This window comes from Phycodurus eques, chromosome 3, assembly GCF_024500275.1.
Source record: "Phycodurus eques isolate BA_2022a chromosome 3, UOR_Pequ_1.1, whole genome shotgun sequence".
NCBI lineage: Eukaryota > Metazoa > Chordata > Actinopteri > Syngnathiformes > Syngnathidae > Phycodurus > Phycodurus eques.
In genome coordinates, this window is record NC_084527.1 from 22067501 (window position 1) to 22079872 (window position 12372).

At 44.4% G+C, this 12372-nt stretch overlaps 1 protein-coding gene across 1 annotated transcript in view; it reads right to left on the minus strand.

Moving 5' to 3' along the window:
* Nucleotides 1-12210, minus strand: part of LOC133400147 (ral guanine nucleotide dissociation stimulator-like) — a 42425-nt gene extending 30215 nt beyond the window's left edge. Inside the window, exon 1 of the mRNA XM_061672466.1 lies at nt 11683-12210. Coding sequence (XP_061528450.1) covers nt 11683-11703 — 21 coding nt within the window. The 5' untranslated portion in view covers nt 11704-12210. The remainder of the gene's footprint in view (nt 1-11682) is intronic.
* Nucleotides 12211-12372: the final 162 nt, after the last annotated feature.

Sequence of the window (12372 nt, forward strand, 5' to 3'; positions counted from 1 at the left end):
GTGAAAATGTCCTATGATTGATGCAAAGGTTCCTTCTTGCCAGTTATTCATGATAACTGCCACATTACACAAGGGAAATACACAGAGCAACTACAAAAAAACAAAACAAAACAAAATTTAAATAAGCAGAGGTGACACTTGAGACGGTCTTCACATTCGACAACAAGCTGACACAAGAGCAATAAAGGCAGATTGCGGCGGATAGCTGCAGACACGACCAGACACGTCCAAACATCTAACTCTCTCTCTCTCTCACACACACACACACACACACACACACACACACACAAACGAGTAACGCTAACCTTAACCCTGATTTGAATCTTTGACCCGGGATGAAGCCTTACTTAAAAAACCTTAACCCCGTCCAAGACCCTAATTTGAAACACTAACCCAAACTTGAAACGCTACTTTGAAACCCATCCATCCATCCATCCATTTTCTACCGCTTATCCGGGTCGGGTTGCGGGGGCAGTAGCTTTAGCAGGGACGCCCAGACTTCCCTCTCCCCAGCCACTTCATCCAGCTCTTCCAGGGGGATCCCGAGGCGTTCCCAGGCCAGCCGAAGGACGTAGTCTCTCCAGCGTGTCCTGGGTCGTCCCCGGGGTCTCCTCCCGGTGGGACGTGCCCGGCACACCTCACCGGGGAGGCGTCCGGGAGGCATCCTAATCAGATGCCCCAGCCACCTCATCTGGCTCCTCTCAATGCGGAGGAGCAGCGGCTCTACTCTGAGATCCTCCCGGATGACCGAGCTTCTCACCTTCTCTCTAAGGGAGAGCCCGGACACCCTGCGGAGGAAACTCATTTCGGCCACTTGTATCCGGGATCTTGTTCTTTCGGTCACAACCCACAGCTCGTGACCATAGGTGAGGGTAGGAACGAAGATCGACCGGTAAATCGAGAGCTTCGCCTTTCGGCTTAGCTCCTTCTTTATCACAACGGACCGCTACAAAGTCCGCATCACTGCAGACGCTGCACCGATCCGCCTGTCGATCTCCCGTTCCATTCTTCCCTCATTCGTGAACAAGACCCCAAGATACTTGAACTCCTCCACTTGGGGGAAGATCTCATCCCCGACCCGGAGAGGGCACGCCACCCTTTTCCGACTGAGGACCATGGTCTCAGATTTGGAGGTGCTGATTCTCATCCCAGCCGCTTCACACTCGGCTGCGAACTGCTCCAGTGAGAGTTGGAGCTCACGGCTTGATGAAGCCAACAGAACCACATCAGCAGCAAAAAGCAGAGATGCAATACTGAGGCCACCAAACCGGACCCCCTCTACGCCTTGGCTGCGCCTAGAAAGTCTGTCCATAAAAGTTATGAACAGAATCGGCGACAAAGGGCAGCCTTGGCGGAGTCCAATCCTCACCGGGAACGAGTTCGACTTACTGCCGGATATGCGGACCAAACTCTGACTCCGGTCGTACAGGGACCGAACAGCCCGTATTGGGGGGTTCGGTACCCCATACTCCCGACGCACCCACCACAGGACTCCCCGAGGGAAACGGTCGAACGCCTTCTCCAAGTCCACAAAACACATGTAGACTGGGTGGGCGAACTCCCATGCACCCTCGAGGACCCTGCCGAGGGTGTAGAGCTGGTCCACTGTTCCACGGCCAGGACGAAAACCACACTGCTCCTCCTGAATCTGAGATTCGACTTCCCGACGGACCCTCCTCTCCAGGACCCTTGAATAGACCTTACCAGGGAGGCTGAGCAGTGTGATCCCCCTGTAGTTGGAACACACCCTCCGGTCCCCCTTCTTAAAAAGGGGGACCACCACCCCAGTCTGCCAATCCAGAGGCACTGTCCCCGATGTCCACGTGATGTTGCAGAGGCGTGTCAACCAGGACAGCCCCACAACATCCAGAGCCTTTAGGAACTCCGGGCGAATCTCATCCACCCCCGGGGCCCTGCCACCGAGGAGCTTTTTAACTACCTCGGTGACCTCAAACCCAGAGATAGGAGAGCCCGCCTCAGAGAACCCACACTCTGCTTCCTCATGGGAAGGCGTGTCGGTGGAATTGAGGAGGTCTTCGAAGGATTCTCCCCACCGACTCACAACGTCCCGAGTCGAGGTCAGCAGCGCCCCATCCCCACTATACACAGTGTTGGTGGTGCACTGCTATTCCTCTCCTGAGACGTCGGATGGTGGACCAGAATTTCCTCGAAGCCGTCCGGAAGTCTTTCTCCATGGCCTCACCGAACTCCTAACCCTTGCTTCCAACCTTAACCTTAAAACTTACGATCTAAGGTTAAGGTTGAAGCAGGCTTGTTTGGAGCCCCAATTTGAAACCTAAATATTGACTTCAGGTGAAACCCTAACACATTTGAAAACCCTAACATGAAACCCTAACCCTTGTTTAAAAACCCAATTTGAAACCCAAATTCTGATTTGTAACCTTAACGTGAACACACATACAGCGGATGAAATAAGTATTTAACACGTCACCATTTTTCTCACTAAATATATTTCCAAAGGTGCTATTAGGTTTTCAAATAAACTTTGAAGTCATGGTTTCAAACAAGGATTAGAGTTCCAAATTAGGGTTTGTACGCAGAATGAGGGTTTCAAGACAGGATTAGGATTTTAAATTCAGGCTTCACACTTTATTTAGGGGTTCAAGCCATTGTTAATACAGCGGCTGAAATAAATATTAAACACGTAATTTTCCAAAGGTGCTGTTGACATGAAATTGTCACCAGATGTTGGGAACAACCCAAGAAATCCATGCATACAAAGAAAGAAGAACACATAAACTCAGAAATTAAGTTATGTGTAATAATGTGAAATGACACAGGGAAAAAGTATTGAACACGCCACCTGGTATTTATTTAATATTTTATACAAAAGCCTTTGTTTGCAATGACAGCTTCAAGATGCCTCCGGTACAGAGAAACTAGTCGCATGCATTGCGCTGGTGTGATTTTGGCCCATTCCTCCACACAAGCAGTCTTCAAATCTGGAAGGTTCCGTGGGCTTCTTTTATGGACCTTGAGTTTCAATTCTTTCCATAGATTTTCAATTGGCTTTAAGTCAGGTGATTGGCTGGGCCAGTCTATCAGCTTTATTTTTTTTCTTTTAAACCAATTGAGAGTTTTCTTGGCAGTATGTTTTGGATCATTATCCTGCTGAAATGTTTACCAGTACCATTTGCTGAACAGCAGCCCCACACCATGATGTTCCCACCTCCGAACTTCACTGTTGGTATGGTGTTTTTAGGGTCATGTGCAGTGCCATCTCTCCTCCAAACGTGGTGTTCATTATGGCATCCAAAGAGTTCATTTTCAATCTCTCATCACACCAGACTATATTCTCCCATTATTGAACTGGTTTGTCCATATGTTAAATGAGCTTTAACATGCTTTTTTTTTTTCCAGCAGCGGGGTCTTGCGTGGTGAGCGTGCAATTCAGGCCATGGCGGTGGAGTGCATTACTCACGGTTTTCCTTGTGACAACAGTACCTGCTAATTCCAGGTCTTTTTGAAGCTCTCCACAGGTGGTCCTTGGCTCTAGGACAACTCTTTTGATTATTCTTTGCACTCCTCTGTCAGAAATATTGCGAGGAGCACCTAATCGAGGCAAATTTATGGTGGCATGATTGGCTTTTCACTTACGAATTGTGGCCCCAACCGTGCTCACTGGAATATTCAGAAGCGTGGATATGCGCCTGTAACCGATACCATCGTTATGTTTTGCAACAATTAGTTTGCGATGGTCTTGAGACAGCTCTCTGATCTTACCCATCATGAGATGTGTCTTGACTCACTCTTTGGCAATGAGACCTTTTTGTAGGTCACCAATTAGGACTGAACCATCTGATATTTATTTGCACTGACAAGGGGCTGGATTGCTGTTTGATTATTGATAGATTTTGCGTGTTGTCTTGGCTTTCCATGCCTTTTTACACCTCCCTTTCTTCATGTGTTCAATACTTTTTCCCGTGTCATTTCACTTTATTACACACAACTTCATGTCTGATCTTATTTGTTCTACTTTCTTGGTACGTATGGATTACTTGGGTTGTTCCGAACATCTGGTGAAAATTTCACGTCAATAGCACCTTTGGAAAATTACGTGTTAAATACTTATTTCAGCTGCTGTATTAACAATGGCTTGAACCCCTAAATAAAGTTTGAAGCCTGAATTTAAAATCCTAATCCTGTCTTGAAACCCTCATTCTGGGTACAAACCCTAATTTGGAACTTTAATCCTTGTTTGAAACCATGACTTGAAATCTTATTTGAAAACCTAACCAGGACTTTAATTGTCAAATGTAATGTTAACTGAAATTAATTGTAAATGTTATGATTATGTATTAATGTTATGATTATGTAACCATATTTAAAACCCTAACCCTATATTAAACACCCCTGGAAATAACACAAAAAACATCACGTTCAAACCAAAATGCCTACCCGTGCGTTTTATGGGTGACAATTTCCATGCATGCTGTCATAATGAACAAACTTGTATGACAGTTTGGTGTAACACATGCACAGTCCATACATACAAACATAGTGGCGGTGGCGCCCTCACCAGGTGGTCCATGAGGTATATGGGCAGGTGTAACGTGCCCATCATGGTGGCGGGCTGCTGTGCCAAGGCTCGCGACACGTTGAAGCTCTTCTCCATGTTGTTGTTGTATCAACCCCACCCTAGTCCTAGTCCGCTAGTCCCAGTGTACTAGTCCTGTAGTCCACTAGTCCCAGTCTGTACGTTCAATCATCTCCCACTCCTCGGCCGTCACTCATCCACACGTTGCCTCCATGCGGCGGTGTCTGAGTCCATCACTGATGGATTGTGGGTGTCCTGAAGGGAGGGGTGCAGGGGAGGGTGCCTCTGCAGCGCTCTCGCTCTCTCCCTCCCCCATCCCCCTTTCTCCCTCTCACCTTTTTGTCTCCTCCCTTCTCTCTCTCACCCTCTCCTTTTTCAGTCTCTCTCCCTCATCTCTTTTCTTCCTCACTCCATCCCTCTCTACTTCATTATTCCTCTTCAGTGACCCTTCATTTCTCCGGCTCTCTCTGTCTCCTCATCGCCCTTTCCCTCTCTCTAGTCTCCCTCTCCCTAGCACTCCCTTGATCCCTTCCTCTCTTCCTCCCTCTCTCTCACCCTTTTCCCTCTCTCTTCTTTTTCTGTCCTTACTTCATCCCTCTTCCTCCTGCTCTGTTCCTTCTTCCCTCTGTCCCTCTTTTTCACTCATTCCCTCTCCCTTTATTACTCACTCCCCCCTCTTTATCACTTTTCTCCCCTTCCCTCCCTCTCTTTATTTCACCTTCTTTCCACTCCCTCCTCCTCTGTATAGTCTCCTTTCTCTCTCTTTCATTCCCTCAATCTTTTCCTTTCCTCCCTTCTCCCTTTTTTCACTCTCTCCTTTCTTTCCTTCCTTACTACATATCCCTCTCTTCCCCTTTGTCCACCCCTCTCACCCAACTTTCTTTACCTCCTCTCCCTCCCTCAATCCCTTCCTCCCCCTCTTTATTTCCCTCCCTCTCCTCCCTTCCTCTTTTTCTCCCCGTTCACCCTCTCCCTCCCTCTATGTCCCTTCATCGTTCTCTCCCTCTTTTGCTCTCAATAACTCCCTTGATCGCTTTCTCATTCTCCCACCATCCCCCTCTTTCCCTGTGTCTCAGTCTCTCCACTCCCTCCCTTTCTTTCCTCAATCCCTTGCTCTTCTCTCTCTACCCTATTCCCCATTCTCTCTCTTGATCACAGCCACCTGCTGGAATGTTACGCTCTCCTAAAAGTGTCTCCTCTGTTGCCATGGCGCCTCACCGCCAGTCAATCAAACGCGGTGGTGATGTGGTCTGCTTCCTGTTTACACAAAGCCTCATGCAGGTAATAGACGTAACCTAATGTGTAGTTTAATCAAAAAAACAAACATCCTGACTTTATTTTTTTTTTTACTTGATTGAGTGTCATACAACTGTAAAAAAAAAAAAAGTTAAGCATCGATTGTGGCGAACATGTTGATGAAATTTGCCATTTTTCCCGCATTGCTGCAGTGTAGGAAGTAAGAGTGAAAGCTGGGCTTTGTGTGGCCAAGCAGTCAAGCTGATTTACACCCAGTGTTACACTTTCGTTACTTCACTGCTGCCTTGCTGTATGCAGCACTCCACATGCACTCTAATGCTTTCAAAGTAGGGTTTCAAGCCAGGGATAGGGTTACAAGTTAAGGTTTCAAAGTAGGGTTTCAAGTCTGAGTCAGGGATTTCAAAGAAGGGTTAAAGTTTCAAAGTACGGCTCAAGCAGGTTTTATGGTTTTAAGCCAGTGTTATGGTTTTAAGTCAGGGTTTCAAGATAGGGTTAGGGTTATAAAATTAGGGTTTCAAGCCTGGGTGTTAAGCCATTATTTGAGTTTAAAATTTGGTTTCCAACTCTCAGATAGGGTTTCAAGTCACAGTTAAAGTTTCAAAGTAGGTTTACAACACAGGGTTAGGGTTTCAAGCCAGTGTTAGGGGTTCAAACAAGGGTTAAAATTTCAAGTTGAGGTTTCTAAGTAGCATTTCTAAAAAGATTTAAGGTTTCACATTAGGGTTTCAAGTCAGGTTTATGACTTTTAAAGTAGGGTTTCCTGTCAGCGTTTTAGATTAGGATTGTAAAACAGGGTTAGGGTTTCAAGGTAGGATTTCAAAGTAGGGTTAGGGTTATGCCTTGGTTATGGACTTCAAAGAAAGGTTAGGGTTTCAAGATACGGTTTCAAAGTAGGGTTTGAAGCCAGTGTTAGCGTTTTAAATTAGGGTTTCAAGATAAGGTTATGGTTTCAAGCCTGTGTAAGGGTCTCAAGGCTGGGCTTTAAAGTAGGGTTTCAAGCCAGATTTATAGGCCAGTGATAGGGTTTCAAGCGAACGTTTCAGGATAAGGTAATGGTTTAAGCCTGGGGTAGGTTTTAAATCAGTATTAAAGTTTCAAATTAGGGTTTCAAGACAGGATTTGGGTTTTAAATAATGATGGGGATTTGAAGTTAGAGACACTGATGGTGTAGTGGTACACTCGCCTGACTTTGGTGCAGGCAGCGAGGGTTCAGTTCCTACTCAGCGACGGTGTGAATGTGAGTGCGAACGGTTGTCTGTGTCTATATGTGCGCTGCGACTGACTGGCGACCAGTTCCGGGTGTAGTCTGCCTTTCGCCCGAAGTCAGCTGGGATAGGCTGCAGCGCCCTGCAACCCTAACCAGGATAAGCGGTGTTAAAAATGGATGGATTTGAAGTTAGGGTTAGGGTTAACGCCTGCAAACGCTTGTCTCTGTGGTAACGTGCGCTCCGTTGTGTATTTTTAACATGAGTGCTTTGCTGACTGGTCTGATCGGTCGCCGCCTCGCCCGCCCTTTGCTTGACTTGGCACCGGACACTTGCAGTGGGCGGCCATTTTTGACGCCTGTGCGTGGGAACAAAGCGGCCATTGCGCGAGCATTCATGTGCTAATGACGCTAGCACATAGCGGAGGATGTCCTACTCATGAACACTGTTGTCATGGCAACAAGGAGGCGGACTCACTGACAAGCCAATGCCAACAGTGCGAATATCAGATCTTTTACGCCAATCCAGCCAATCACAAATGCCTAATTTAATGCAAGTGAAGTCTGCCTAGCAACAAGTGACTTGCTTTAAATTAAGGGATTTTTTTATTATTTTTTTTACTTCTTTGTTTTTGTTTTCTTCATCATTTAATATCCTGGGCTTTAGAATTAAATCTGATACAGTAAAATATGTGAAATGTGTGGAAATAAATGTGTTTGTTTTATGTCATTTTATTACAAAAACAACCCAAAAGAAGGGTTGAAACAAACAATATTTAAGAAATATACAGATTTTTTTAGGCTATAGAAAAAAATACTGACATTTAACAGTAATGGTAGGCTGCAGTACTAGGGTTTTAAGCCTGGGTTAGTGTTTTAATTCAGGGTTATGGTTTCAAATTAGAGCTCACGCCAGGGTTCAGGTTATAAACAAGCGTTCAGGTTTCAAACAACGGTAAGGGCTGCAATTAAATTGTTGTTCATATATTTGTCATAGAATAACAGCTTCAAATGGAGACTGAGGGCTGGGTGATATGGCCTAAAATGTCTATCATGGTACGAATGGAATCTTTACACAGTACGGTATATATTGCGATAAAAACTTCAGTGTAAAAAGCATAATAGAAGTGTTTCTTAAAGGGGTTATATAAATGTGAAATGTAAAACAGGGTAGCGTGTATTAGATTTAGTCCTATTTCTGCTTCTTTTAAAATGTTACGTTTTCATGTAAAATGTCTCAAATAAACAAATATAATCACTCGGTGATATAGACTAGTGCAAACGAACACAAATACAATGTCTTATATTAAAAGATATTTAATATATTTTTGACTTTATAATCTCCTCATCCTGGCTGACGTACGCGGTAATCAATTCATTTCTGGTTTACGTGCATGTGCGTCCTGCGTAACTGTTCCATTATCATCTTTCCACACCTTAATTTACCTGCTAATTTGCTGTTCTTAGTTAGTTGCTTTCCAACCAGACTTCTGCGAGAAGTGAACTGTACACCTGAGCAGTGAGCACGTTTCACTACTCAACATTTCACGTTAGTCCTTAAACTACTCCTCGTCCACCTTCAGTGAAAACGTTACATGTTAGAAGCGTAACATCTTCACCGCCATGGAGGTGAGGATAAGTTACTTAGAGAGGAGTCGCTATATTTTAAACAAGGCTTAGGATTTCAAAAGGAGGGTTTCAAGCCAGGGTTTAGTTTTTAAAGTAAGGTTTCAAGATTGGGTTAGGGTTTTAAACAAGGTTTAGTGTTTTAAATTAGGGTTTCAAATCTTGGGTTGGACTTTCAATTCGGATTTTAAAGAGGGTTAGGTTTTCAAAGTAGTGTTTCAGATCAAAGTTTGATTTTTAAAGTCAGGTTTCAAGATTGGGTTATGGTTTTAAACAAGGGCTAGAGTTTGAAATTAGCGCTACGGGATTAAACAAGGATTAGGGTTTCAAAAATGGTTTCTAACCACAGGTTACGGTTTTAAATTTGGGTTTCAAGCCTGAGTTAGGGTTTCTAGCTAGGTTTAGGATTTCAAATCTGTGTTAGGGCTGTAAATGAGGGTTAGCGTTTCAAAGTTGGGTTTCAAGACAGGGAAAATGCTTTTAAAAAGCATTGGGGATTCAAGTAGGGTTTCAAGCCACGGTTAGGGTTTCATGTTTGAGCTTCAAATGACAAAACTATTGATGTTTAAAAATTCTGTAATTGCAATTTACAGGCCCAGCATTTGCTTGTGACAACTATCACAAGCACACACACACACACACACACACACACACACACACACAAAAGTTTCACTTTTCTTCTTCTTCTGTTGCCGAGTGTTAAATTTAACACAACTGCTTCCGACTCAGCATTTACCATCGGGCTGTCTGAATTCTGCCTAGCAACAAGTGACCAGGCAAACGTGTTCCGTGACCAGGGGGGAAAAAATAAAAATAAAATCCTCTTTCACACTGTCCACCAAAGCCGGGATTGTCATTTGTCACCATTTTATACAAAAGGTACCAACCAAGAATGGGGTGTCGACCGGTGGATCTGAGGTAGTACTAGAGGCGGGACGGTGGCCGTGTGAAATCTTTCATAATAAAAGCAGGGACCAGGGTGTGAAGTCTAACACCAGACTCTCCCTTCTCCCTCCCTGTTGTGTTGAAAGCAGTTGTTGCAGTTACTCACAGTTGCGACAATATCCCATCTGCCTTCACTGGGTTTTGTGTGAAAGGGACAGGCTGACAAATGCCGGCTTACTTCTCTGATGCGCTAATTTTGTGGAAACTATGCGTGAAATGCAGGATCTCCGTTTTTAAAAAATGCTTTTTATTAGGTACCACCATGTGTCATAGTAAACAATCGCTGGGTTGTGTGTAAAAGGCAAAGGCGGAGAAATTATGCATCTACTGTTAGGTGCCACCGCTATTTTGTGGGATCTCTGTATGAAAGTTATTTATGACCAGTACCATCATTTGTTGTCGTAAATGATCGCAGAGTTTTGTGTGAAAAACAACACTAACAAATTCCAGATCTACTGTCACAGCTATTTTGCAGGATCTCTGTGTGAAAGGGGTTCATCACTGATAACACCATAGATCATAGTAAAAATATACATTAAAAATTATTAATCTACTGTTTGATGATGCCGCTATTTTGCAGGATCTCTGTCTCAGAGATAAAGATCTTTGAGATCTTTATAACTCATACCAACATGTTCCGTTGTACTGTCGACAATTGCTGGGTTCCGTGTGACAAACAAAAGAAAGAAATTCTGGATCCACTGTTGTGGCTATTTTGCAGGATCTCCATGTGAAAGATTTATGACAAGTAACCCCATGTTTCGTCATAGACAATTGCTAGGTCCTGAAAAAACAAAAGACCAACAAATTCCAGATCTACTGTAACGGCTATTTTGCGGAATCACTGTAAGATGTTTATTTTTCTAGCATTAGCATTGCAAACAAGCAGACCTTTGCCACGGCTGCTACATTGGTAGCGTGACTCATTCGTGAAACTGTTACTATAACACTACATTTATCTGTATTAAAGTTTAAATTTTCAATCAATCAATCAAAAATCAAAAAGAGGTGACTGTTAATTCCACATCGCTTCTGAATCCTCTTAGCAACCTGAGGTGCCCTCGTTCTCTGCTTCTATTTGCAAATGAGGGATGGGCTTTTTTGTTTTACTTACAGGAGGTGGATATTCGAAAATAGTTTAAACAAAGCCCTGAAGTAAGTCAGTGCGAGGCTGCGGGGGTATGCCCCAGAGTGCGGAGCAAATGAATGACACCTTGTCAGTTTTGCCTTCTGTCTCTGATTGTAACAACGTGACAAGATTACCCAAAAATTATAGTCTAAATCTGGCTGGAAGTCACTTCAACCTGAATACAACGCACCAAGAATTTCAAAAATTGGATGATGCTCTTCGGAGAAAATTGACAGAGAAAAAAATGCCTTTTTAGAGAGTGATTTTGCCTATAGAAAATCTGGTCAAAACGCCTTCAAATTGGAGGAAAACAGGATAACTTCATTATTTCTTAGCAGATCTCCTCAACCCTCTCATTGTGTCTGCTACTCAGGGAACCCCTTCACCGATTGGCTGACAAGTTAAAAAAAAATTCAGAGGGGTTCTCCAAGTCAATGTGTCAAAATTACCATGATTTCACCAGGTGTCACTTGGCCTAAAAACTCAATTTAAATATTGCAAATGGAACATTATTCATTAGAAGAGCAGTGCGGCCAGTCGAGTAGGTAACGTACTTTGGTCATCAATTGAATTTGTGATGGAGGATTTTGGGCATTTGAAATCCTAATTCCATTTTTCTTTTTTTTTATTCCACAAATATGTCGGCCACTTGTCAACTTGCTACTGATAGGTTGCTCTTCCCCGGGCATAATAGATTCTTAAAAAATAAAAAAATGAAAAAATAAAATGCAATAACCTACCATCAGTGTTTTCGATGATGCAACACACTGATTACAGTGACAAGTGATGAACAAAATTCTGATTTAGCTGCAGATAATGTAATTCAAAAAAGCTCCAAAAGTAGCAGTAAGTGGCCTCTCAGGTCACAGGTGATGCTAATTATCCCAATTAGCCGCATGCAAATGAGCCCTATGGTCAGGTATGCGTTTGGTGGCAAAAATGTCCCATCTTTTCACAACTTACCTGTTTTTCCAGCATGATCATTCTCTCGCCGTCATGACCTTCATGAGCGTGTTGAGGCGCACCTTCACTCGGCCAGTCAGTCGCTCCCCTCAGTTAGCATCCTCATCGACAGAAAGAAGGGGAGGGGGGGAAAAAAACCCAACTACTAACTAACTAGCTTAGCTGTGAGGCTAATCGACAGCTACGGTGTTTAAATGTCCTCTTCGCCGCCAGCATGTCTCCGCATGGCGGCGTGTGTGTGTGGGGGGGAGAAAAGTACCGACAGGGGGGAAACAGCCAGCGGTTGAGCTAAAGGGATAGCTTAGCGTTAGCCGGCTAAAGAGCGAGCGATGCGGTTTATTTGTCTCCTCCCGCTGTCATCCGAAAACAACACGGCGGCGGTGGGCAGAAGAAGATGTCCTCCAGCGTCGGTTCTTCACCACACCAACCCTGCATCATCATCATCATCATCATCATCGTCGTCATCGTCGTCGTTGTCATCATCCCCGCTGACGAGCAGTCGCCCGGGATGGATGCGGCGATGCCACCGCGACCGTGGATGCTTTAATGTATGCTGGGAAGGCGGAGCCGAATCTCTGCTTTCCTGACCAGTAGCCTAGCGTTTACGATGCCCATGAACGCCGCACACGTAGCACGAAAGCGTACAATGAGGAAGGCGCTGGAAAATCCGCACGGGCGATGAACGCACCG